The sequence below is a fragment of the Rana temporaria genome, chromosome 4 (genome assembly GCF_905171775.1).
Source record: "Rana temporaria chromosome 4, aRanTem1.1, whole genome shotgun sequence".
Lineage (NCBI taxonomy): Eukaryota > Metazoa > Chordata > Amphibia > Anura > Ranidae > Rana > Rana temporaria.
This window is the reverse complement of record NC_053492.1, coordinates 15290616-15318079: the sequence shown is the minus strand read 5'-3', so window position 1 is coordinate 15318079 and position 27464 is coordinate 15290616. Positions and strand designations below refer to the sequence as shown.

The window sequence follows — 27464 nt, the reverse complement described above, 5'->3', positions numbered from 1 at the left end:
TAAAGAGCTTCAGTTGAAAATAAAATGCTGCTGTTCCTCCCTTGTAAAAAGTTTAAATTTAATTAAAAAAAAATTATACACATACTAGGGCTTGCTAAAACATGTGCTTCATCATATGCAAATCTTGATTATTGTGAAATTGATGAAACAATAAGAGATAATGACAGGTTTCTGGCACGGCCCGTCATCTCTTCCTTCTAGAATACAGATATAAAAACCACCCACAGATTACGGATTTATTCCATCCAGACTGCAGACATGAGATTGGCGGGACTGACACTATCGATCCTCCTGGGGGTGCTACTGCTCCAAGTGGTGACTGCAGGTATGTGATTCTATGATAAGGCTACTACAAATATAACTCTGATATATTCCACAGTGCTGTGTACAGACAGAACATGGACAGTCTCTGCACCAGAGGAGCTTACACTCTAATGTCCTTCACACTGTCACCGTCTAATATTACACATTTATATAGCTCTGACATATACCGCAGTGCTGTACAGAGAACACTGAGCCAGTGCCGTCAGTCTCTGTACCAGAGGAGCTTACACTCTAATGTCGTCCCACAGTCACACATTATTATTATTATTAATATTATTATTATTATACATTTATATAGCTCTGACATATACCGCAGTGCTGTACAGAGAACACTTAGCCAGTCACATCAGTTTCTGTATCAGAGAAGCTTACACTCTAATGTCCCCCCACAGTCACATACTATTATTAGGCCCCATACACACGAGAGGATTTATCCGCAGATACGGTCCAGCGGACCGTTTCCACGGATAAATCCTCTCAAAGAAATCCGCTGATTTCGATGGGATGGAGTGTACACACCATCCCATTGAAATCCGCGCGGAAATCCTCTGCCGATGACGTGTCGCGCCGTCGCCGCGATTATGACGCGGCGACGGGCGCGACGCTGTCATATAAGGAATTCCACGCATGCGTCAAATCATTACGACGCGTGCGGGGAATCCCTTTGGACGGATGGATCCGGTAAGTCTGTACAGACGAGCGGATCCATCCGTTGGGATGGATTCCAGCAGATGGATTCGTTGTGCAGCACAACAAATATTCGATCTGCTGGAATCCATCCCAGAGGAGATTTCTCCGCGGAAAGAGATCCGCTGGCGTGTACACACCATAGAATCTATCCGCAGAAACCCATTTGCTGGGATTTATCTGCGGATGGATTCTATCGTGTGTATGGGGCCTGATACATTATATAGCTCTGACATATACCGCAGTGCTGTACAGAGAACATTGAGCCAGTCACATCAGTCACTGTACTATCTATCCTCCTGGGGGTGCTACAGCTCCAAGTGGTGACTGCAGGTATGTTATACTGTGTTAACCACTTAAGCCCCGGACCTTTAGGCAGCTAAATGCCCAGGCCAGGTTTTGCGATTCTGCACTGCGTCGCTTTAACAGACAATTGCGCGGTCGTGCGACGTGGCTCCGAAACAAAATTGGCGTCCTTTTTTCCCCACAAATAGAGCTTTCTTTTGGTGGTATTTGATCACCTCTGCGGTTTTTATTTTTTGCGCTATAAACAAAAATAGAGCGACAATTTCGAAAAAAATTCAATATTTTTTACTTTTTGCTATAATAAATATCCCCCAAAAACATATATAAAATTATTTTTTTCCCTCAGTTTAGGCCGATACGTATTCTTCTACCTATTTTTAGTAAAAAAAATCTCAATAAGCGTTTAACGATTGGTTTGCGCAAAATTTATAGCGTTTACAAAATAGGGGATAGTTTTATTGCATTTTTATAAAAAAAAAAATTTTTACTACTAATGGCGGCGATCAGCGATTTTTTTCGTGACTGCGACATTATGGCGGACACTTCGGACAATTTTGACACATTTTTGGGACCATTGTCATTTTCACAGCAAAAAATGCATTTAAATTGCATTGTTTGTTGTGAAAATGACAGTTGCAGTTTGGGAGTTAACCACAGGGGGCGCTGTAGGAGTGTAGGAGTGTGTGTTTACAACTGTAGGGGGGTGTGGCTGTAGGACTGACGTCATTGATCGAGTCTCCCTTATAAAAGGGATCACTCGATCGATACGCCGCCACAGTGAAGCACGGGGAAGCCGTGTTTACATACGGCTCTCCCCGTTCTTCAGCTCCGGGGAGCGATCGCGACGGAGCGGCTATAAACAAATAGCCGCGCCGTCGTCCCGGATCGCTCCCCGAGGGAACCCGACCGCCGCATGTAGCGGGGGGGTCCCGATCGGACCCCCCACCCGCTAGAAGGCAAGGACGTACATGTACGCCCATTTGCCTGTACTGTGGACGTACATATACATGCAGCGGTCGGAAAGTGGTTAAAGGGGTTGTAAACCCTCTAGGTTTTTCACCTTAATGTAAGTATGATATGTTTGTTATTTGATAAAACTAAAACGAGGGTTTAGTAACCTTTTTGGACTACTATGTATATCTATAGCGCTGACATATTCCACAGTGCTGTGTGCAGAGAGAACTGGGACAGCCTCTGCACCAGAGGAGCTTACACTCTAATGTCCCCCACAGTCACACACTATTATTATTATACATTTATATAGTTCTGACATATACCGCAGTGCTGTACAGAGAATACAGAGACATTCAAATCAGTCTCTGTGACAGAGGAGCTTACACTCTAATGTCCCCCCATTATACAACAAGATCTGTAAAGAGCCTGTATGTAAGCAAAGAACCCGTGTAACACAAAATCCAACTGACCCTATACATGATAACAAAGCCCCTGGGTTGTATAGGCACTATGGGCTAGATTCAGATAGCCCGCCGTAACTTTGTGCGGGCGTAGCGTATCTCAGATACGCTACGCCGCCGTAACTTAGTGAGGCAGGTTCTGTATTCACCAAGAACCTGCGCCCTAAGTTACGGCGGCGTAGCATAAATCTGCCGGCGTAAGCGCGCCTAATTCAAATTGTGAAGAGGTGGGCGTGTCTTATGTAAATAAAACATGACCCCACGTAAATGACGTTTTTGACTAACGGCGCATGCGCCGCCCGTGAAAGTTACCTAGTGCGCATGCTCCAAATTAACCCGCAAAAAGCCAATGCTTTCGACGTGAACGTAAATTACGCACAGCCCCATTCACGGATGACTTACGCAAACAACGTAAAATTTTCAAAATTCGACGCGGGAACGACGTCCATACTTAACATAGGATACACCTCATATAGCAGGGGTAACTTTACGCCGGAAAAAGCCTAACGTAAACGACGTAAAAAAATGCGCCGGGTGGACGTAAGTTTCTGAATCGGCGTATCTACCTGATTTGCATATTCCTCGCGTAAATCGACGGAAGCGCCACCTAGCGGCCAGCGTAAATATGCAACTAAGATACGACGGCGTAAGAGGCTTACGCCAGTCGGATCTTAGCCAAATTCCGGCATATCTTGTTTTCTGAATACAGAAAAAAGATACGCCGGAGCAACCTAGAAGTTACTCGGCGTATCAATAGATACGCCAGCGTAACTTCTTTATGAATCTACCCCTATGCTTGCACACCAACTGAAATGAGAAATCAGAATGAGTGTGGAGGATCCGAAAGAGGAGCAGGAGGGAGCAACCCTCATTATCTGAGGAGCTGATAACCCCTTCTTATGCCGCGTACACGCGATTGGATTTTCCGTTGGAAAAACCTTGGATGGTTTTTCCGACGGAATTCCGCTCAAGCTTGGCTTGCATACACACGGTCACACAAAAGTTCTCTGAACTTTCGACCATCAAGAACGCAGTGACGCACAACACTACGACGAGCCGAGAAAATTAAGTTCAATGCTTCCGAGCATTAGTCGGAATTTTGCGTGTCGGAATTGCTACAGATTGGAATTTCTTCCGTCTGAAAATTTGAGAACCAGCTCTCAAATTCTTGTTGGCGGAAATTCCGACAGGAAAAGTCTGATGGAGCATACACACGGTCGGAATTTCTGACCAAAAGCTCACATCGGACTTTTCTTGTCGGAAATTCCGACCGTGTGTACGGGGCATAATGTTCATACACAGAGACAAGCTTTAAAAAAAAAAATCACCCACCAATCACCAGTGAAGTATTCCAGAATCTAGGCTGGCTTGTCATTTCCTTCTTGCAGTCTTTAGTTCACATCATTTTATGTAAAGGTTGGTGAATCTTGGAAGAAAGTTGTGTGACTCTTGGGTGAAAACATTGATAAATAAACCCCTAAGAGTGAATAAATATTAATAAAAAAATATAAATATATGTAACTAATAGTCCAAAATATGAAGAAGATACTGCATCGAGTAGCATGGAAACACTACTTGGCATAACAAGAACAGGACCCAGCTCTTGATACACTTTGTCCTCCCCCATTTAGCTCCCCCATCCATTGCCACAACCTGTTTCACCACTTATAACATGCAGGAACTGTACACTATATGGCCCATAGTTTGTCCCTGACCATCACGCAATTATATAAACTAAATAGACGTTTCATTCCAGAACAATGGCTATTAATATAGAGTTGACCCCCCCTTCACTACTACAATAGCCTCTATTGTTTTTGGAAGGCTATCCACAAGATTTTGTAAAAGATCTGTGGGAATTTGTAACCATTTACAAGGTCATATGTTTAGAAGGTTGAGATCCAAAGGCATTTGTTAGGATTGTATCACAGAGTTAAAGCCCAAAGGTGTTCAGTAGGTTTGAGGTCCAAAGGTGTTCAGTAGGGTTGAGGTCCAAAGAAGTTCAGTAGGGTTGAAGTCCAAAGGTGTTTAGTAGGGTTGCGGTCCAAAGGTGTTTACCGTTCAGTAGGTTTGGGATCCAAAGGTGTTTTGTAATGGTTGAGGTCCAAACATGTACCACAGGGTTAAAGTCAAAAGGTGTTCAGTATGGTTGATGTACAAATGACTTCAGTAGGGTTGAGGTCCAAAGGTATTCAGCAAGGTTAAGGTCCAAAGGTGTTCAGTAGGGTTAAGGTCCAAAGGTGTTCAGTAGGGTTAAGGTCCAAATGTTTTCAGTAGGGTTAAGGTCCAAAGGTTTTCAGTAGGGTTAAGGTCCAAGATGTTCAGAAAGGTTGAGGTCCAAAAGCTTTCATTAGAGTTGACCTCCAAAGATGTATCTTAAGGTTGAAGTCTAAATGTGTTCAGTAGGGTTGAGGTACAAAAGGAGTCGGACTTTGGTATGATTGCGGTCCAAATGTGTTCAGTAGGGTTGAGGTCCAAATGTGTTCAGTAGTGTTGAAGTCCAAATGTGTTCAGTAGGGTTGAGGTCCAAACGTGTTCAGTAGAGATCAAACCATAAGGTGTTCAGTATGGTTAAGGTCCAAAAAGTGTTCAGCAGGGTTGAAGTCCAAAGGTGTAGGATTCAGATCAGGGATCTGTGCAGGACTTTCGATTTGCTCTTCACCAGACTGGTTAAACCATGTTGGTTTTGTGCACAGTCCTACTGGAACAGAACAATCAGATTAACATGCACAACAGATTTATTTTAGAAGAAAGACTTCCTCCACTCCACCTAATCTGTTCAGAGGCCACATGGAGATTCAATAAGAGAGAGACAATCTTAAAGCAAACACGGTCTACTGTGCTTTCTTTGAAAGACCCATAATGCCTGTGTGAATCCATGAGTGACCCCATATTGTGTTTTTTAAATGTAAATGATATCTCTACCCAACATGTTTTATTTTGAAAGGAGTGGGGAGGGGATTGGACCCCTGACAGGTTATTTATTGCCCCAGCTGAGAAGAATCACCCTCACTGTTTGACCTGGTGACCATTGTCTTGAGAAAATCTACTGGTGGGGGCACCTGTTTTTGTGGCAACTAATATGGGAATTTTCCTCACTTTACAGGCATCTCCGCTTACTTTGCAACAGGAAGTAAGGGGAGATCTCCCCAATGGGACACAGGCAACAAAATAAACCTGAGAAATCGGGATGACGCCTGCAGCTACAGGTATCATCCCGATATCTTTCTTTTCAGCCGATGATTCTTTACAATGTAAAAGCCTTCCTAAAGGCTTATTAGTCGCTGGAATGCTTTTACTGGCAGTGGGAGGCAATGTTCCGATGCATCTGTGGGGTCTCCCATCCGATCAAGAAGCCCAGGATCCGATCACACAGTGCTACAGAGTTACCACAGAGCTGACTGTGTGCTGGATGGTACTCGGCCACCTGTATGATACTGGGAGGCCGGAAGTGGCGTCATGATGCCATACTGACATTTTATTTATTTTCTGTAAAGCAGAGATCAATGTTTTTTTCTCTGATCTCATACTTTCCAGAGTAGAGGAGAGATCTGGGGTCTAATAGACCCCAGATGTCTCCATAATGAGGACTTGTCATACCTTATTTATATCATGAAAGATGTTTACATTTCTTGTGATAGACATACAAGTGATGAAAAACAATTAAAGAAACAGTATCTCATTTAACCACCTACCGCTTGGCTTATAGAAAAATGACAGCCGGGCGGTGGTTCAGTTATCCCGACTGATGTCCAGCAGGATAACAGGATAACAGCCGCTGCGCGGCCTGTGGGCAGCTCGCATTGGCGATCGGTGGTGCGGGGTGTCAGTCTGACACACCGCTACACCGATCTCGGTAAAGATCCTCCGACAGAGGCTCTTTACCGCGTGATCAGCCGTGTTCAATCACGGTTGATCACGATGTAAACAGGAAGAGCTGTGGATCGGCTTTTCCTCACTCGCGTCAGCTGCTTTCCTGACAGAGGGGTCTGTGCTGATTGTTTATCAGCGCAGCTCGCCCTCAGATGCCCGCCCAGGACCACCACGATACTGCTGGGACCACCAGGGATGGGCACCCACACTGGACCACCAGGTATGCCCGCCTAGACCACCAGGGAAATGCCAATCTGTGCCCAGGCAGCTGCCATACAGTGCCCACCCACTATGCCTACCACTGCCAGTGCCACCAGGGATGCCTATTAGTGCCGCATATCAGTGCTGCATATTAGTGTCCATCAGTGCCACGTATCAATGCCCAGCAGTCCTGCCTATCAGTGCCACCCATAAGTACCCATCTTTGCAGCCTTTCAGTTCCCATCAGTGTACTATCTCTGCCCATCAGTGCCACCCATGAGTGCCTATCAGTACCGCCCATCAATTTCCATCAGTGCTGAATATCAATGCCACCCATCAGTGTCGCCTACCAGTGCCCATCAGTGCCCGCTCATTTGGTGCCACCTCATTGGTGGCGCCTTATCAGTGCCCATCAGTGAAGGAAAAAACGTACTTATTTACAACATTTTATAACAGACACAAAGGTAAAACTTTTTTTTTTTTCAAAATTTTGGGTCTTTTTTTATTTGTTTAGCAAAATATAATTCACCCCAAGAACTGCCTACTAGGCATTTTTGGTGACTTACACCTGTCAACGCATGCCAAGAGACTGCTCCGTATACTTTATTTTTATGCTAAAAAGACCATTCTACTGCCCTGGAAGGGTGCACAGACTTCTTTGAAAGCCCTTTGGCTGAAACGTATTAATGACTCCATCCCGCTATATAAGCTTACTTCTGAAATCCGGAAACGCACCAAAACCTTTCATAAAATTTGGGGTAGGTGGCTGGCTAGCCCACTTACTCTTTCCCAGCACTAACTGAAGTACACTTGTTTGGCCAGTGTTGGACAGTGCCCTAAGGATCTCTAATGTATAGACTCCCACCTTTGCTGTGCCCGTATTGGTCTACATGCACCTTTTCCCGGTGTGCCTACTGTATATACTTTGTATTGGAATCTCTTTATTTGCCTATGTCTGAGCATATTGCCTACCATGCCGAATCAGTCCATCTGGTACGGTGATTGTGTTTTTTTGTGTGTGTGTATTGTTTTTTTTTTTCTGTTTGTCAGTTTGTTGAAAAACTTCAATAATAATATCTTTTAAAAAAAACAATGTTTATAAACATTAAACAGACAGGAGATGGAGAGATACAAAGTAACATTGTTTATAAACATTGAACAGACAGGAGATGGAGATACAAATAAATATTATTTATAAACATTGGGCCAGATTCAGGTAGATCCGTGCAATATTTGCGTGGGCACAGGGCAACGAGTTTTGCTCTGCGCCCACGCAAATATTTTGAAATGCCCGCGATTCACGGAGCAGTAGCTCCGTAAATTGCGCGGGCGATATGCTAAATAGCCGGGCGTAAGGCTGCCTAATGTAAATGATCCCGCCGGGGGCGGGAATCATTTAAATTAGGCGCGCTCCCGCGCCGAGCGGACAGCGCATGCTCCGTCGGGAAACTTTCCCGACGTGCATTGCGGCAAATGACGTCGCAAGGACGTCATTTGCTTCTAAGTGAACGTGAATGGCGTCCAGCGCCATTCACGAATCACTTACGTAAACGACGTGAAATTTAAATTTCACGAGCGGGAAGGGCGGCTATACTTTAGCATTGGTTGCCCCTGCTATAGCAGGAGCAACCTTGCGCTAAAGTCGCCGTACGGAAACTCCGTACCTTGCGTGCGCAGGGCCCGCGCAACTTTTGTGAATCGGTGGTAGTATGCAATTTGCATACTATACGCCGATCACAATGGCCGCGCCCCCTAGCGGCCAACGCAAGAATGCAGCCTGAGATATGAAGGCATAAGGAGGCTTATGTCTGTCACATCCTAGGCTGCAGTCGGTGTAACGAGGTTCCTGAATCAGGAGCACTCGTTACACCGGAGCAAGTAAGCCCTTGCGCCGCGCAACCTATGGTTGCGCGGGCGCAAGTGCTTCTTGAATCTGGGCCAATGTATCTGTAAAGTGCTAGGTAAATAGAACTACCTGTAAAAATAATAATGATAAATGTGTATTTTTCTGCAGCGGAGGAGAAACCAGGCACCTGTATCGTGGTTAATACCTTTGCACCATGTGAGGAACCCATCCCCAGGAGATGTCACGGAGACTCGGAATGTTCCGGGACAAAGAAGTGCTGTGATGTCGGCTGTTCTTTTAGATGCGAGGAACCCATCAGTAAGTGGATGACTGTGATCAGATATTAGGTGGTCCGCTACAGACCAGATATCATCCAAATGTGAGGGTGGAACTGTCAGTATTGCCCCTAGGAGCCAATAATGTGATCCTCCCTTTCCTTCTCCCAGTGCAGCGTGTATAAGAACAATGTGTACAGCAAGTTTTTACAAAGCATTTGCAGAGCTTTTGTCCAGCTTTCAGCAGCTCTGTAAAAGTGTCCATCCAGTGGTACACACTGGGAGTAAACAGGGGGTGTGTAGTACATCCCGTCCTTCTTCCTCGCTGATGTTCCCCCATCTCATGTGCCACTAATGCATACCTCCCAACTTTTGAACTTCAGAATGAGGGATACTTGAGGAAGGAAGGAAACTTGCATAGCATGCTGTGGCAAATGTGGGCGTGGTCAGACTTCTGACAGTGGGAGGAGCTTAATGGGCATCATTAAACAAAACTTGGGCTTCCTTGTACCTATAAATTATGCTTTTATTATTGTTCCACAAGCAAAAGTGTCATGGATACATACACAAATAAAATAAAAGCATGCAGTGTTTGGAGTGCATTACGTACTGAGTGCAGGGTTCTGGAATGAGCTATGTACAGAGTGCAGGGTTCTGGGATGAGCTATGTACAGAGTGCAGGGTTCTGGGGTGAACTATGTACAGAGTTCCGTGTTCTAGGGTGAGCTATATACAGAGTGCAGGGTTCTGGGGTGAGCAATGTACAGAGTGCATGGTTCTGGGGTGAGCAATGTACAGAGTGCAGGGTTCTAGGGTGAGCTATACACAGAGTGCAGGGTTCTGGGATGAGCTATGTACAGAGTGCAGGGTTCTGGGATGAGCTATGTAGAGAGTGCAGGGTTCTGGGGTGAGCTATGTACAGAGTGCAGTGTTGTAGCATGAAAACAAAGTATCAAAATAAATATGGAACCGTGGTTCAATGATAAAACAGCGCTAAGAAGTGTATAGCCCCAGGTAGGAGCTTAAATATAAAAACAAAGGTGGTGTGCTAGGTGATCAAGAAACAAGGCGTGAGTGCACCCTGTACCCTATTTAAAGATTCACCAAAGTAGTAATAATATTCCCATCTGGGATGCAGGCTTACCACAGCCTGTAAGAGGACTGGCTTGTTAATGTCAATCCTCTCAGGCACAACCTCCTTATGTTTTCAGAATAGAAAAACCAAAGTAAATGAACAAATAAGCAAGCCTGTAATGTTCTGCTGTCACCGCCGTCCACGAGCACCAGGGGCCGCACGAGTGTTTGTATCGCTGGTAACCGATGGTCAGCTTGTGGAGCGCAGAAAGACTTCCTGTGTTGCGCCGATGTAGCCCCGCCCTGACGCGTTTCGTCACTTCCGACTTCGACTGAGGGCGTTGTAGCATGAGCTATTACAGAGTGCATGGTTCTAGCATGAGCTATACACAGAGTGCAGGGTTCTGGGATGAGCTATGTACAGAGTGCAGGTTTCTGGGATGAGCTATGTACAGTGTGCAGGGTTCTGGGGGGAGCTATGTACACAGTGCAGGGTTCTAGGGTGAGCTATATACAGAGTACAGGGTTCTGGGGTGAGCTATGTACAGAGTGCAGGGTTCTGGCATGAGCTATGTACAGAGTGCAGGGTTCTGGGATAAGCTGTGTACAGAGTGCAGGGTTCTGGGGTGAGCTGCATGCAGAGTGCAGGGTTCTAGGGTGAGCTGCATGCAGAGTGCAGGGTTCTGCGGTGAGCAGCATGCAGAGTGCAGGGTTCTGGGGTGAGCTGAATGCAGAGTGCAGGGTTCTGGGGTGAGCTGAATGCAGAGTGCATGATTCTGGGATGAGCTATATAAAGGGTGCAGGGTTATGAGAATAGCTATATACAGGGTCAGGGGTTCTGAGATGAGCTATATACAGGGTGCAGGGTTCTGGGATGAGCTATATACAGGGTGCAGGGTTCTGGGATGAGCTATGTACAGAGTGCAGAGTTCTGAGATGAGCTATGCACAGAGTGCAGGGTTCTGGGATGAGCTACGTACAGAGTGCAGTGCTCTGAGATGAGCTTCATACAGGGTGCAGGGTTCTGGGATAAGCTATATAAAGGGTGCAGGGTACTGGGATGAATTATATACATGGTGTAGGGTACTGGGATGAGCTATATACAGGGTGCAGGGTTCTGTGATGAGCTATATACAGGGTGCAGGGTACTGGAATTAATTATATACAGGGTGCAGGGTTCTGAGATGAGCTATATACAGGGTGCAGGGTACTAGGATGAATTATATACATGGTGTAGGGTACTGGGATGAGCTATATACAGGGTGCAGCAGAGGCATAATTAGAACCTTCAGGGCCCTGGTGCAAGAAACCATGAAGGGCCCCCGGACCTCCAGCCTGGGCCATTCTCTCCAAGGCCAGAGCCCTTCCCACTGATCCCACCACCCTTCATGGTCCCACAGCGGATCCCTTTCACATGTTGTGCAGTCCTGCAGTCTTGGGTCCTGCCATGGTGGCAGAAGGCCAGGGCCCAGTTGCAAAAGCAATCTTTGCTGGTAGTTCCGTCAGTGGTGTCAGTGTGGACTGTGAATGGTGTCAGTCAGGAGAGCAGTGGATGTGGTCAGTATGGCAGTGAACGTGGTCAGTAGGGTAATGGACATGGTCAGTAGGGCAGTGGACATGGTCAGTAGGGAAGTGAACGTGGTAAATAGGGCAGTGGACATGGTCAGAAGGGCAGTGGACATGGTCAGTAGAACAGTGGACGTGGTCAGTAGGGCAGTGGATGTGGGATGGGGATAGTGGGGAGCAGTATGATGGGAGGGGTGGTATTGGAGGGCAGTATGATGGGAGGGGATGGTAGTGGAGGGCAGTATAATGGGGGGGTTAGTGAAGGGCAGTATAATAGGAGGGGTGGCAGTCAGGGCCGGACTGGCCTTCCGGGATACCGGGAAAATTCCCGGTAGGCCGCTTGCTTTTGCCTGCTGTACTGCCTTTCAATCTAATGCAATCAGCGGCGGGCCATAGCCGCGGCCGCCATCGCCGCTGCTGCGGCCGCCGCTCTTATCAATTGCGCAGGGGTGACGGCTGCACTGAGTTCCCTAACCCTGGGGCTGCTTTTGCATCAGACTGTCAGTGTCACTGCGCCGGTAGTTAAAAGCAGCCGCGCGGGCCGGCGTGTTGCAGCCGCCATGCTCGCCGTCGCACTTCCCCTGCTTCTTACCTAGCTAATCAGTGAGCACTGAGCAGCATCACTGATCATGTGTCTAAGGGGAGGAGCCGAGCAGAAGAAGAAACAAACATCGGGACTAGTTCCATCGAACCGTGCGGCGCCAGCACCGCCCACAATGTCTCTTCAGGGTCACGAGTGAGGGGAGAGTCGCAGGGCAGAGGAGACGTGAACGGCGTCGCCACCCTGCCTGAAGCACAAGGTGAAGAAATAGACTGACATTCTCTAATATTAGAGGGACGGACAGGATAGGACAATTGCAGTAGGGGGGGGGGGGGGGTGTGTGTGTGTGTGTGTGTAATACAATGTACAGGAGGGAGGGGTGATCGGATGGGGAAGGGGAGTAATGTTTCTGTATCCCAGTGCCCCCCCCTGTACTCCCCTCCCCCATCCCTGTGTCCCCCCTGTAATCTCCTCCCCCATCCCAGTGTCCCCCCTGTGATCTCCTCCCTCATCCCAGTGTCCCCCCTGTGATCTCCTCCCCCATCCCAGTGTCCCCCTGTAATCTCCTCCCCCATCCCAGTGTCCCCCCTGTGATCTCCTCCCTCATCCCAGTGTCCCCCCACCCTGTACTCCCCTCCCCCATCCCTGTGTCCCCCCCGTACTCCCCTCCCCCATCCCTGTGTCCCCCCCGTACTCCCCTCCCCCATCCCAGTGTCCCCCCCGTGATCTCCTCCCCCATCCCAGTGCCCCCCCTGTAATCTCCTCCCCCATCCCAGTGTCCCCCCCTGTGATCTCCTCCCCCATCCCAGTGTCCCCCCACCCTGTACTCCCCTCCCCATCCCTGTGTCCCCCCTTACTCCCCTCCCCCATCCCTGTGTCCCCCCCGTGATCTCCTCCCCCATCCCAGTGTCCCCCCTGTAATCTCCTCCCCCATCCCAGTGTCCCCCCTGTGATCTCCTCCCTCATCCCAGTGTCCCCCCACCCTGTACTCCCCTCCCCCATCCCTGTGTCCCCCCCTTACTCCCCTCCCCCATCCCTGTGTCCCCCCCGTACTCCCCTCCCCCATCCTTGTGTCCCCCCCGTGATCTCCTTCCCCATCCCAGTGTCCCCCCTGTAATCTCCTCCCCCATCCCAGTGTCCCCCCTGTAATCTCCTCCCCCATCCCAGTGTCCCCCCTGTGATCTCCTCCCTCATCCCAGTGTCCCCCCTGTGATCTCCTCCCCCATCCCAGTGTCCCCCCCGTGCTCCCCTCACCCATTCCAGTGTCCCCCCTCCCTCATCCCAGTGTCCCCCGCCCCCGTACTCCCCTCCCCCATCCCAGTGTCCCCCCTGTGATCTCCTCCCTCATCCCAGTGTCCCCCTTGTGATCTCCTCCCCCATCCCAGTGTCCCCCCTCCCCCATTCCAGTGTCCCCCCTCCCTCATCCCAGTGTCCCCCCTCCCTCATCCCAGTGTCCCCTCCTGTACTCCCCTCCCTTATCCCAGTGTCCCACCCTGTACTCCCCTCCCCTATCCCAGTGTCCCCCCCCCATACTCCCCTCCCTCATCCCAGTGTCCCCCCTATGCTCCCATCCCAGTGTTCCTCCCCGTACTCCCCTCCCTCATCCCAGTGTCCCCCCTGTGCTCCCATCCCAGTGTTCCCCCCCGTACTCCCCTCCCTCATCCCAGTGTCCCCCCCGTACTCCCCTCCCTCATCCCAGTGTCCCCCCGTACTCCCCTCCCCCATCCCAGTGTCCCCCCTTTACTTCCCTCCCCCATCCCAGTGTCCCCCTGTGCTCCCATCCCAGTGTCCCATATCTGCACCCCCCCCCCTTCTCTCTCTGTCACCTACCTTTGCTGCCCTTGCAATAAAATTGAAATCTGTATAATAATCTCAGAGAGGATGGGGGGAGGGGCATGTGACTTAGGCTACTTTCACACTGGGGCGTTGCGCCGTCTGCAGTAAAGTGTCGCTATTTTAGCAGCGCTTTACTGTCGTTTTTGCAGCGCTATTCGGCCGCTAGCAGGGTGCCTCAAATACTTTTTTGAGCGTCCTGCCAGCACAATGCTAGAGGCCCAAAAGGATAAAAAAAACGTCCGCAAAGCGCAGCTGCAGCAGTGCTTTGCTGGTGGTTCAGCGCCGCTGCCCATTTCAATGGGCAGGGGCGCTTTAGAAGCAGTGTATACACCGTTCCTACAGGGCCTAAAAGATGCGGCTAGCTGAACTTTTTTGCGCATCCTGCCAGCGCACCGCTCCAGTGTGAAAGCTTTCGCATTGGAGTGAGAAAATAGGCTCATTCAGGGCATTTTGTAGGCGCTATTTTGTAGCGCCTACAAAGTACCTCAGTGTGAAAGTAGTCTAAGACCCCTTTCACACTGAGGCGCTTTGCAGGCACTATAATGCAAAAAATAGCGTCTGCAGAGCGCCCTGAAAGAGCCTATTTTCTCACTCCAATGCGAAAGCTTTCACACTGGAGCGGTGCGCTGATAGGACATACAAAATTCCTGCAAGCAGCATCTTTGAGGCGCAGTAGGAGCGGCTCCTAAAGCACCCCTGCCCACGCTAGCGGCTGAATAGTGCCGCTAAAAATAGTGGCGCTTTACTGCCGATGCCTCCACCGCCCCAGTGTGAAAGAGGCCTTAAAGTGGAGGTTCCCCTAAAAATAAACTTTTAACATTGCATTTATGAGATTAATGACAATTAGAATCAGCTGTTTTTTTAAAGAAAATACGTCCATACATACCGTTGTGTTCTCACCGCCGCTTCCTGGTATGATGGTGGGGATGGGCGTTCCTAATTGACTGACAGGCATCCGACCGACGCATACAGCACATTTATGGGTGCTGATATTGCCACATTTATGGGTGCTGATATTACCGCATTTATGGGTGCTGATATTGCCGCATTTATGGGTGCTGATATTGCCGCATTTATGGGTGCCGATATTGCCGCATTTATGGGTGCCGATATTGCCGCATTTATGGGTGCCGATATTGCCACATTTATGGGTGCTGATATTGCCGCATTTATGGGTGCTGATATTGCCGCATTTATGGGTGCCGATATTGCCGCATTTATGGGTGCCGATATTGCCGCATTTATGGGTGCCGATATTGCCGCATTTATGGGTGCCGATATTGCCGCATTTATGGGTGCCGATATTGCCGCATTTATGGGTGCCGATATTGCCGCATTTATGGGTGCCGATATTGCCGCATTTATGGGTGCCGATATTGCCGCATTTATGGGTGCCGATATTGCCGCATTTATGGGTGCCGGTATTGCCGCATTTATGGGTGCCGATATTGCCGCATTTATGGGTGCTGGTATTGCCACATTTATGGGTGCTGATATTGCCGCATTTATGGGTGCTGGTATTGCCACATTTATGGGTGCTGATATTGCCGCATTTATGGGTGCCGATATTGCCGCATTTATGGGTGCCGATATTGCCGCATTTATGGGTGCTGATATTGCCGCATTTATGGGTGCCGATATTGCCGCATTTATGGGTGCCGATATTGCCACATTTATGGGTGCTGATATTGCCGCATTTATGGGTGCTGGTATTGCCACATTTATGGGTGCTGATATTGCCGCATTTATGGGTGCTGGTATTGCCGCATTTATGGGTGCTGATATTGCCGCATTTATGGGTGCTGGTAAGGCCATATTTATGGGTGCTGATATTGCCACATTTATGGGTGCTGATATTGCCGCATTTATGGGTGCTGGTAAGGCCATATTTATGGGTGATAAGGCCGCAATTATGGGTGCTTATATTACTGCAATCTTGGGTGTTTTTTTTTTTGTTATGGTTATCTGAAAGATGGGTTTCAAATGTTTTCACAGGGGCGCAGTTTCAGTAGAAACGCCTCTCTCTCGCCGTTGCACCCTTTCTCTCTCTCTCCGTTGCACCCTCTCTCTCTCGCCGTTGCACCCTCTCTCATCGTTGCACCCCTCTCTCTCACCATTGCAGCCCAGCCCCTCTCTGGCTCTCTCATGGATTTCTCTCTTTTTTTTTGGGCTGGTATATTAATGCTGTGGGGCTGGTATGAAATTATTTCCAGGGCTGGTTTTCATTCCCAGTCCGGCCCTGGTGGCAGTGGAGGGAAGAATAATGGGTGTGGGGCAGTTTGATGGGAGGGGGTGGTAGTGGAGGGCAGTATAATGGGGGGGGTAAGTGGAGGGCAGTAAAATAGGAGGGGTGGCAATGGAGGGCGGTATAATAGGAGGGGTGACCGTGATGGGCAGTAAAATGGGAGGGGGTAGTGGAGGGCAGTATAATGGGAGGAGGCAGTATGATGGGAAGGGGTGGTAGTGGAGGGCAGTATAATGGGGGGTAGTGGAGGGCAGTATAATAGGAGGGGTGGCCGTGGATGGCAGTAAAATAGGAGGGGGCAGTGGAGGGCAGTATAATGGGAGGGGGCAGTATGATGGGAGGGGGTGGTAGTGGAGAGCAGTATAATGGGAGGGGGCAGTATGATGGGAGGGGGTGGTAGTGGAGGGCAGTATAATAGGGGGGTCAAAAAGTGGAGTCGCGCTAAACAAGGGTGAATATGCCTTAGTGAAAAGGTCATGTGTAAATTATATGAAAAAATGTGAAATAGTTCGCAATCATTAAACATGAAGAAAAATAGTCCAGTATTTTTTTCTCTGGATGCTCCATCGGTTGATCGGTGACTTTTGAAGACCTTGTCAGGAGGCAGGCTACGATGCATCCATTGGATCTGGCTATTTTCTGAATTATTTGATCCGTCAGGATCTCAGACTCTGGTAAGGGACAGCATTATTATTGGGTGGTGGTTCCTGATTTTCACCTATCGCAGCAGCATTTAACACTACACAGATTGAATACGTCATCGGACTTACTTTTTTGCACCTCCACTTTGCAAAAGTTGCCATTTGGACTATGTTTCTTCATGTTTAATGATTGCGAACTATTTCAAATTTTTTCATATAATTTACACATGACCTTTTCACTAAGGCATATTCACCCTTGTTTAGCGCGACTCCACTTTTTGTCCTATGGTATTAATGTTGTATAACATTTTTGAGTTTGCTGCTTCCTTTTTATATGCATTTGGTATGCGCACTAATTTTTTCATTTTCTCTATAATAGGGGGGTAGTGGAGGGCAGTAAAATAGGAGGGGTGGCAGTGGAGGGCAGTATAATAGGAGGGGTGGCCGTGGAGGGCAGTAAAATGGGAGGGGGCAGTGGAAGGCAGTATAATGGGAGGGGGCAGTATGATGGGAAGGGGTGGTAGTAGAGGGCAGTATAATGGGGGGGTAGTGGAGGGCAGTAAAATAGGAGGGGTGGCAGTGGAGGGCAGTATAATAGGAGGGGTGACCGTGGAGGGCAGTAAAATGGGAGGGGGCAGTGGAGGGCAGTATAATAGGAGGGGGCAGTATGATGGGAAGGGGTGGTAGTGGAGGGCAGTATAATGGGGGGTAGTGGAGGGCAGTATAATAGGAGGGGTGGCCGTGGATGGCAGTAAAATGGGAGGGGGCAGTGGAGGGCAGTATAATGGGAGGGGGCAGTATAATGGGAGGGGGTGGTAGTGGAGGGCAGTATAATAGGGGGGTAGTGGAGGGCAGTAAAATAGGAGGGGTGGCAATGGAGAGCAGTATAATGGGAGGGGCAGTAGTGGAGGGCAGTATAATGGGGGGTAGTGGAGGGCAGTAAAATAGGAGGAGTGGCAGTGGAGGGCAGTATAATAGGAGGGGTGGCAGTGGAGAGCAGCATAATGGGAGGGGGGCGGTAGTGGAGGGCAGTATAATGGGGGGTAGTGGAGGGCAGTAAAATAGGAGGAGTGGCAGTGGAGGGCAGTATAATAGGAGGGGTGGCAGTGGAGAGCAGCATAATGGGAGGGGGCGGTAGTGGAGGGCAGTAAAAGGGGGGTAGTGGAGGGCAGTATAATGGGAGGGGGACAGTGGAGGGCAGTAATATTGTTTATAAACATTGATCAGACGGGAGATAGAGAGATACAAAGTAACATTGTTTATAAACATTGATCAGACAGGAGATTGGGAGATACAAAGTAACGCTGTTTATAAATATTGATCAGACAGGAGATTAGGAGATACAAAGTAACATTATTTATAAACATTGATCAGATGGGGGAGATAGAGAGATAAAAAGTAACACTGTCTGATAAATATTTATAGACGGGAGATAGAGCGATACAAAGTAGCATTGTTTATAAACATTGATCAGATGGGATGGCAACATACATTTTTGGGACATCAGGTCACCCTTATGAGGTTAAGGCCCCTTTCACATGGGCCGTACTCCATCAGGAATCCACTTGCTCAGTGGGAATCTGTCTGTTGATCCTCCGCTGAACAGGTAGACACAGACACAGCCTCTATGGGCAGTTGGATGTAAATGAACCCCGACTGCCATCTAATCCACCCAGATGGAGGGTAACAGATCCCCATCCATTCATTTTTAGCAGATTAGATGTAGGTGGGTGTAAATAGACACATGTCCACTTACACCCGACACTCCATAGAGGAGAATGGAGGGTCATATCGGGTCCTCCCGCAAAATGGACAGGCGGACTCGATCAGAAAACAGATGCGATGACCCTACACATTGCTGTTATCGTGTCCCAGATTTCCAACACCCATCGTCCCCTGCTCTCAGAAGGAGTGGGGATGGTCTTGATGTTCGAGTCGAACATCGGGTGTTTCTTTGTTCGCAGAACAAAAGAAAAATGGGGGGTTTGCGGGCAAATTCAAGCGCCCCATAATGCACTGTGAGATCGTTTAAAGTGGTTGTAAAGACTCATTCTCAGTATAGACAGTTATTGGATTGTTCTATCCTGGAGGGCAGGGACTGATGTGAATGTACAATGTATCTGTAAAGCGCTAGGTAAATAGAACTACCTGTAAAAAAAAAAAATAATAATAATAATAATAATAAATGTGTATTTTTCTGCAGCGGAGGAGAAACCGGGCACCTGTCCCGTGGTTAATACCTTTGCACCATGTGAGGAACCCATCCCCAGGAGATGTAACGGAGACTCGGAATGTTCCGGGACAAAGAAGTGCTGTGATGTCGGCTGTGCTTATGATTGCGAGGAACCCAACGGTAAGTGGATGACTGTGATCAGATATTAAGTGGCCCGGTACAGACCAGATCTCATCCAAATGTGAGGGTGGAACTGTCAGTATTGCCCCTAGGAGCCAATAATGTGATCCTCCCTTTCCTTCTCCCAGTGCAGCGTGTATAAGAACAATGGGCTAGATTCAGATAGGTGAGCAGATCTCATTTACGTTACGCCGGCGCAACTTTTTCAGGCAAATGCTTATTCACAAAGCACTTGCCTGTAAAGTTGAGCCGGCGTAACGTAAATCCCCCGGCGGAATTCAAATTCCGCAGGTAGGGGGCTTGTAACATTTAAATCAGGCGCGTCCCCCCCCCCCAAATGACGTCAGCAAATCGTCATGCTTTCGACGTGAACGTAAATTACGTCCATCCGTATTTGCGAACAACTTACGCAAACAACGTAAAAAATTCAAAACTCGGCGCGGGAACGACGGCCATACTTTTTTTTTTAATTTCAATATTTTTTTATTGTTGTTTGCGTATAAAAAGATACAAAAAGTGTTACACCATCGTACATAATATAAACAATACACAACCATACGTTTTTCCCTGTTTTCCCCTTATCTTATCCTACCCTCGTTCTTTATAACATTGTGAATAAATGAAAGAACACTTGTTTCTGAACTGTCATGCCTCGCCTCCCCTTCCCCACCCCGCAAACCCTCGCCCACCCTCCCACCCTCCCATCACACCGTGAGCCAGTTTTTGACGTTAAATACGTCTTCCCCATAAAGGAATGCCCGATAGCGGGTTAAGATATTTATTGAATTTGAATGGCGACTGTCCTCTTCTTATATAGAACATCCTGTTCCGTCTAGCCAGGGTTTCCACATCCTCACAAACTTACTATAATTCCCCTGTCGTGTAAGTGTCACTCTCTCACTCCAAATCATTGTGTTAATAGTTTCAACCCAAGATTTGACAGTGGGTGGCATCTGGGCCTGCCACCTCAACGCAATTAACTTCCTTGCCTGGAAGCAGTGGTGTCACTAGGGTTGGTGTCACCTGGTGCGGTAAAATATGGTGTCACCCCCCCCCCCCCCCCAATAAAAAATGTCAAATATTTTTTACCCTACTGTTTGCTCTCTGTTCTCCTTTCTTCCCCTTTTCTCTCTCTCCCTATCCATCTTTCTTGTTCGTTCTATCCCTTCTTCTTTCTCTCCATTTTTCTTTGTCCCCTCCTCCACCTCTCTTTCTCCAGAACCAGAATTCACATCTCAGGAGCCTATAGGCCAGGGGCATACCTAGAGCATTTGGCACCCGGGGAGAATCCAATATCTGGCACCCCCCCCCCCCCCCCACGTTAAAATGTAAAAACACCCCACTGTGCCCCCTGCATACCTCTGCATCCTTCAATATATTTTTGTTACTACTGTGTACCCCTCTCCACAACTGCACCTCTGGACCCCTTTACATTACACAGCACCCTGCACCTCTGGACCCCTTTACATTACACAGCACCCTGCACCTCTGGACCCCTTTACATTACACAGCACCCTGCACCTCTGGACCCCTTTACATTACACAGCACCTGCACCTCTGAACCCCTTTACATTACACAGCACCCTGCACCTCTGGACCCCTTTACATTACACAGCACCCTGCACCTCTGAACCCCTTTACATTACACAGCACCCTGCACCTCTGGACCCCTTTACATTACACAGCACCCTGGACCCCTTTACATTACACAGCACCTTGCACCCCTTTACATTACACAGCACCCTGCACCTCTGGACCCCTTTACATTACACAGCACCCTGCACCCCTTTACATTACACAGCATCCTGCACCTCTGGACCCCTTTACATTACACAGCACCCTGCATCACTGGACCCATTTACATCTCATAGCACCCTGCATCTCTGGACCCTTTTACATTACACCGCACCCTGCATCACTGCACCCCTTTTACATTACACAGCCGCCTGCACCCCTTCACATCACATAGCCCCCTGCACCTCTGGACCCTTTTACACTACACAGCCCTCTGCACCCCTTTACATTACACAGCACCCTGCATTACTGGACCCCTTTACATTACACAGCACCCTGCATCACTGGCCCCCTTTACATCTCATAGCACCCTGCATCTCTGGACCCTTTTACATTACACAGCACCCTGCATCACTGCACCCCTTTTACATTACACAGCCGCCTGCACCTCTGCACACCCCCCCCCCCCCACATGTCAGCTAAAAAATAAAAAAATAAAAATAAAATTAAATCGGGATGGTGTCACCCCTCTAGCGGGTGTCACCCGGTGCGGGCCGCACCCCCCTAGCAACGCCTCTGCCTGGAAGAGGCATCTCAGTACCACTTCAAGGGAGCTGGCTGGCACTCTATTTTCCTCTATGCTGCCTAACAAGCATGCCTTAGACTCAGCTTCTAACTTAGTTTTAAAAGTTTTATTTATTATGGTAACCACCTCCTCCCAGTATCTAAATAACTTTGGGCATTTCCACATCATGTGGATAAGATTGCCTGTCGCTCTGCACCTTGGGCATTCGTCAGTACTTCTCCACCCAAGATTGAACATTCTCCTGGGGGTATAGTATACTCTATGCAAGAGAAACAAGTGTGATACTTTCTGAGATGGAGAGATCGAAACCAATACCCCCCTACTCAAGATCGCACTCCATTGTTCCGTGGTCATTTGACCTAAGTCTTTCTCCCATCCTGTCCTGCTCTTAGTAAGGCCTGCCCTACTTATGGTTTTAGCTCCTAATCTAGAGTACAACTCAGATATCAGTCCTTTGGTTGTTTTTGGAGAGGTTATTTTCAGGATGGTGGGGGCTGAGGACCATACAATGGGTTGTAACCCAAACTGAGCTTGGATAGCATGTCGTATCTGTAGGTATCTGTAAAATGTTTTATTTGTTATATTAAATTCCTGTCGCAAGTCTGCGAAGGATTTCATCTGTTCTCCATTGTACAGTTGGTTTAAGCGGCTTATCCCTTGTCTCTCCCATTCTTTACATCTCTCAATGTCTTTTAATTCTCTTAAGTTTTGATTGCACCAGAGGGGGGCGAATATTGTTATTCCCTTGTAGCCCATCAAAGCTTTTGTTGTTTGCCACACTTTAAGGCTAAGTTTTATAGTTGGACATCTATGAACGAACGAACCAGCCTCAAGTGCCTCCACTATTGTCCTATGTGGTGCCCCAGTTAGCATCAATCTACCGGAGTTCCCACCTCCCTCCAGTCCGCAGTTTGCAAGCTGTTGTAGCTGTGAGGCTAGAAAGTATGTTTTCGGGTGAGGCACTGCCATACCCCCCTCTTTAGCTGGCAACTGCATGGTCTGGAGACTAATCCTAGCTTGTCCCTTCTTCCAGATTAACTCTCTGAAGAGGGACGACGGCCATATTTAACATTAGCTACGCCTCATATAGCAGGGGTAACTATACGCCAAAAAAAGCCGAACGCAAACGACGTAAAAAAAAAAGTGCGTTTCTGAATCGGCGTAACTCCTCATTTGCATATTCCTTGCGTAATAATACGGATGCGCCACCTAGCGGCCGGCCTGGAATTGCAGCCTAAGATCCGACGGTGTTAGTCACTTACACCTGTCGGATCTTATGCCGCGTACACACCATCACTTTTTGTGATGAAAAAAAACGTCATTTTTAAAAACGTCATTTAAAATGACCGTGTGTGGGGAAAACGTCGTTTTATGTCTTCTGAAAAACAACAAAAAAAAAAAAATTCGAACATGCTTCAATTTTTTGTGTCGTTTTTCAAAACGTCGTTTTTTGTGTCATTTAAAATGATAGTGTGTTTAAAACGATGTTTTTAAACCTGCGCATGCTCAGAAGCAAGTTATGAAGCTAGCTTCAATGGAAAAGAGTGCTGAACGTAACCGCGCTTTGCTAGAGCATTTTGAAAAAACGATGGTGTGTAGGCAAATGAAGTTTCAAAAACGTTGTTTTATTTCATGATCTAAAACGACGTTTTATTTCATTACAAAAAACGACCGTGTTTACGCGGCATTAGGGAGATCTATGCGTAACCTGATTCTATGAATCAAGCGCATAGATACGACGGCCGGACTCAGAAATACGCCGGCGTATCTCCTTTGTGAATCCGGCCCAATGTGTACAGCAAGTTTTTACAAAGCATTTGCAGAGCTTTCGTCCAGCTTTCAGCAGCTCTGTAAAAGTGTCCATCCAGTGGTACACACTGGGGGCCAGATTCACGTAGATCAGCAGATCTATAGATCCGCTCGATCTACGTGATTTAAGATCCGCTCCCGCAAGTTTGAGAGGCAAGTGGCTAATTCACAAACCACTTACCTCCAAACTTGCGGCGGCGGATCCTAAATCCCCCGGCGGAATTCAAATTCCGCGGCTAGGGGGAGTGTACTATTTAAATCAGGCGCGTTCCCGCGCCAATTTAAATGCGCATGCGCCGTCCGGGGAATTTCCCGGCGTGCATTGCTCCCACTGACGTCACTAGGACGTCAGTGGTTTCGACGTGAGCGTGACTTGCGACGCGCGTGTTTGTGAATCGGCGTACGCAAACGACGTTAGAAAATTCAAATTTGACGTGGGAACGCCGGCTATACTTAACATTGGCTGCGCCTGCTAAAAGCGGGGGTAAGTATACGACGGGAAAGCCGCTACGGAAACGTCGTAAGAAGACTGCGTCGGGTCCGCGTACGTTCGTGAATTTGCGTATCTCGCTGATTTACATATTTATCGTAAATCAGCGGGAACGCCCCCGGCGCCATTTTTAAATTGAAAAAAAGATCCGACAGTGTAACACAGTGTAACACTGTCGGATCTTAGCCCTATCTATGCGTATCTGATTCTATGAATCCGGACTGCGTTTCTATAGTGTGAACTGGCCCATAGAGAGATACAAAGTAACATTGTTTATAAACATTGATAAGACAGGATAGAGATACAGAGTAACATTGTTTATAAACATTGATCAGACGGGAGATAGAGAGATACAAAGAAACATTGTTTATAAACATTGATAAGACGGGAGATAGAGAGATACAAAGTAACAATGGCCCCGATTCAAGTAGAATTGCGCGATATTTGCAGGGGGAGCAGGGCAACGATTTTGCCCTGCGCCCCCGCAAATATTTTGCGCTGCCCTCGATTCACGGAGCAGTAGCTCCGTGAATTGCGAGGGCGCGCCGGCAAATTTGCCCGGCGTAAGCGCACGCAAGTTAAATGATCCCGCCGGGGGCGGGAATCATTTAAATTAGGCGCGCTCCCGCGCCGAGCGTACAGCGCATGCTCCGTCGGGAAACTTTCCCGATGTGCATTGCGGCAAATGACGTCGCAAGGACGTCATTTGCTTCTAAGTGAACGTGAATGGCGTCCAGCGCCATTCACATTTCACTTACGCAAACTTGAATTTCACGGCGCGGGAAGGCCGGCTATACTTTAGCATTGGCTGCCCCTACTATTAGAAGGGGTAGCCTTGCGCTAAAAGCAGCCGTACGGAAACTTCGTACCTGGCTTGCGCGGGGCCCGCGCAAGCTTGTGAATCAGTGGTAGTATGCAATTTGCATACTACACGCTGATACACAATGGGAGCGCCCCCTAGCGGCCCTCGCAAGAATGCAGCCTAAAATCTGCGAGACATAAGAGCCTTATGCCGCGCAGATTTTAGCCTGCAGTCGGTGTAACGAGGTTCCTGAATCAGGAGCACTCGTTACACCGGAGCAAGTAAGCACTTGCGCTGCGTAACCTATGGTTGCGCGGGCGCAAGTGCTTCTTGAATCTGGGCCATTGTTTATAAACATTGATCAGAGAGATGAATTGGTGGGAGAAATCCTTTTTGTGGCTACATGTAAAATGACACAGCATCAGAAATGCAATGTGTTTCGGCTTATACAGCCTTCCTCATAGCATACCAACAACAGCCTTGCGAAGGGGATGTCCTTTTCCCCGAAACGCGCTGGCTTGATGTACATGTCGATACTTTCAATAAACGCCTTTTAAACCTACCTTGAGCTTGCATTTCTTCTTCCTTCTTTTCCAAGTCTACAAGCTACAGTGGGGAAGTCTCACAGTTGAAGGAGGAAACTCTGATATAGAAAGCAGGATAATCATTCGACCCAGTAGTGTGTACCCCAATCTGAAATCCCATGTGTCCATATTTTATGTAATAACGCTTCTATATGACATATTAACTGGTAATGTGTTTGGATTATGTTGCTCATGCCTGCCTTCATTGTCTCCTCATCCAGAGTGAAATCACAACAGGACTAGACAAGTCACAAGGTCTTCCAGATGGTGAGACCGCCATTGGTTCTTCTCTCCCGTGGGGACATCACCCTGTCAATGACTAATAATGACTAATAAATAACTAATGACTAATGTCAATGACTAATAAATGATCATCCCAATCTACACCATGATGATTTGTGTGGTTTCTATACTTTTGAATCTTCTCATGAATCCAGGTCATGGTATAACTAATAGTAGTTATTCCCATGTAACTGGTGTTGTTCTGTAATGCTGGAGACGTTTCGCAGCTGGTGGCTTCCTCAGCCGCAACGAGTGTCAGGAACATACCCCAGCCACACAGGTAATTCTGACACCTTCATCCAATCAGCACAGAGTGTGTCAAGGCAGATGTCTATTGTACAAGAACATGGTCTAGGAACCGGACGTCAGCAAGACCAGAGTAGGGTCCATAGCCAGGGTCATCTTAATAGCATCATGGGCCCCTGGGCAAAGTAATGCACTGGGGGCCCTACCAGCATGCCCCAATTTACGCACCTAATCTCAAGAATTAAAGTATAAACTGTTGATAGAATTAAAATGATTGTAAACCTCAGATATAAAATATAAACAAAGCATACCGTCTCTCACTTTATCTCTCCTCCCTCTCTCTCGCCTTTCACTTACTCTCGCCTCCCTCCCCCTCCTTTCTCTTTCACTATCCTCTCTCTTTTCTCCCTCTCTTTCTCACTCCTCAGTCTCTCTTTTTTTCTCTCTGTCTCTCTCCTTTCTTTATCCCCTCTCTCTCCTCCCTCTTTATCTCTCCTCCCACTCTCTCTCTCCTCCCTCTCTTTCACTATCCTCTCTCTCTCTCTTCCCCCTCTTTGTCTCTCCTCTCTCTCTTCTACATCTCTTTCTCTCTTACTACTCCCTCTCTCTCTCCTTTTTTTTGTCTCTCCTCCGTCTCTCTTCTTTCTCATTCTCTCTTCTTTTTCCACCCTCTTCCGCTCCCCCCCCCCCCCCCGTCTCTCTCCTTCCTTTATCTTCTCTCTCCTCTTCCATTCTCTCGCCTTCCTCCCACTTTCTTTCTTATTTTCTGTCCTCTCTCACTATCCTCTCCCCCTCCCTCTCTTCTCTTGCTTTCTCTCTCCTCTCTCAACCTTCTTTCTCTCTCCTCTCTCAACCTTCTTTCTCTCTCCCCTCTCATCCTTCTTTCTCTCTCCCCTCTCCTCCTTCTTTCTCTCTCCCCTCTCATCCTTCTTTCTCTCTCCCCTCTCCTCCCTCTTTCTCTCTGCCCTCTCATCCTTTCTCTCTGCCCTCTCATCCTTCTTTCTCTCTCCACTCTCCTCCCTCTTTCTCTCTCCCCTCTTTCTCTCTCCTCTCTCAACCTTCTTTCTCTCTCCCCTCTCCTCCCTCTTTCTCTCTCCCCTCTCATCCTTCTTTCTCTCTCCCCTCTCATCCTTCTTTCTCTCTCCCCTCTCATCCTTCTTTCTCTCTCCCCTCTCCTCCCTCTTTCTCTCTCCCCTCTCATCCTTCTTTCTCTCTCCCCTCTCCTCCTTCTTTCTCTCTCCCCTCTCATCCTTCTTTCTCTCTCCCCTCTCCTCCCTCTTTCTCTCTCCCCTCTCCTCCCTCTTTCTCTCTCCCCTCTCATCCTTCTTTCTCTCTCCCCTCTCATCCTTCTTTCTCTCTCCCCCTATCATCCTTCTTTCTCTCTCCCCTCTCCTCCCTCTTTCTCTCTCCCCTCTCATCCTTCTTTCTCTCTCCCCTCTCATCCTTCTTTCTCTCTCCCCTCTCATCCTTCTTTCTCTCTCCCCTCTCATCCTTCTTTCTCTCTCCCCTCTCCTCCCTCTTTCTCTCTCCCCTCTCATACTTCTTTCTCTCTCCCCTCTCATCCTTCTTTCTCTCTCCCCTCTCCTCCCTCTTTCTCTCTCCCCTCTCATCCTTCTTTCTCTCTCCCCTCTCATCCTTCTTTCTCTCTCCCCTCTCATCCTTCTTTCTCTCTCCCCTCTCCTCCCTCTTTCTCTCTCCCCTCTCCTCCCTCTTTCTCTCTCCCCTCTCCTCCCTCTTTCTCTCTCCCC

The 27464-nt window shown here is 48.1% G+C and overlaps 1 protein-coding gene across 2 annotated transcripts; it reads left to right on the top strand.

Annotated features, from left to right (window-relative positions):
* Positions 1–217: 217 nt before the first annotated feature.
* LOC120935973 (WAP four-disulfide core domain protein 18-like) lies at positions 218–25572 on the top strand. 2 transcript variants are annotated; one of them, XM_040348024.1, is made up of 4 exons: positions 218–325; positions 8821–8970; positions 19034–19176; positions 25406–25572. In XM_040348024.1, the coding sequence occupies exons 1-4, from the start codon at positions 259–261 to the stop codon at positions 25412–25414; spliced, it is 369 nt and encodes a 122-aa protein (XP_040203958.1). In that variant the 5' UTR covers positions 218–258; the 3' UTR covers positions 25415–25572. The 2 variants fall into 2 exon arrangements, with proteins under 2 accessions (XP_040203958.1, XP_040203957.1); XM_040348023.1 differs by having other exon boundaries at positions 19034–19183; positions 25410–25572.
* The last annotated feature ends 1892 nt before the right edge of the window (positions 25573–27464 follow it).

Bases quoted from the DNA above. Each gene is read 5' to 3' on its own strand.
- LOC120935973 (XM_040348023.1), top strand. From the start codon at position 259: ATGAGATTGGCGGGACTGACACTATCGATCCTCCTGGGGGTGCTACTG. The intron at 326-8,820 runs GTATGTGATTCT...ATTTTTCTGCAG, and splicing joins GCTCCAAGTGGTGACTGCAG to CGGAGGAGAAACCAGGCACC. The intron at 8,971-19,033 runs GTAAGTGGATGA...ATTTTTCTGCAG, and splicing joins TAGATGCGAGGAACCCATCA to CGGAGGAGAAACCGGGCACC.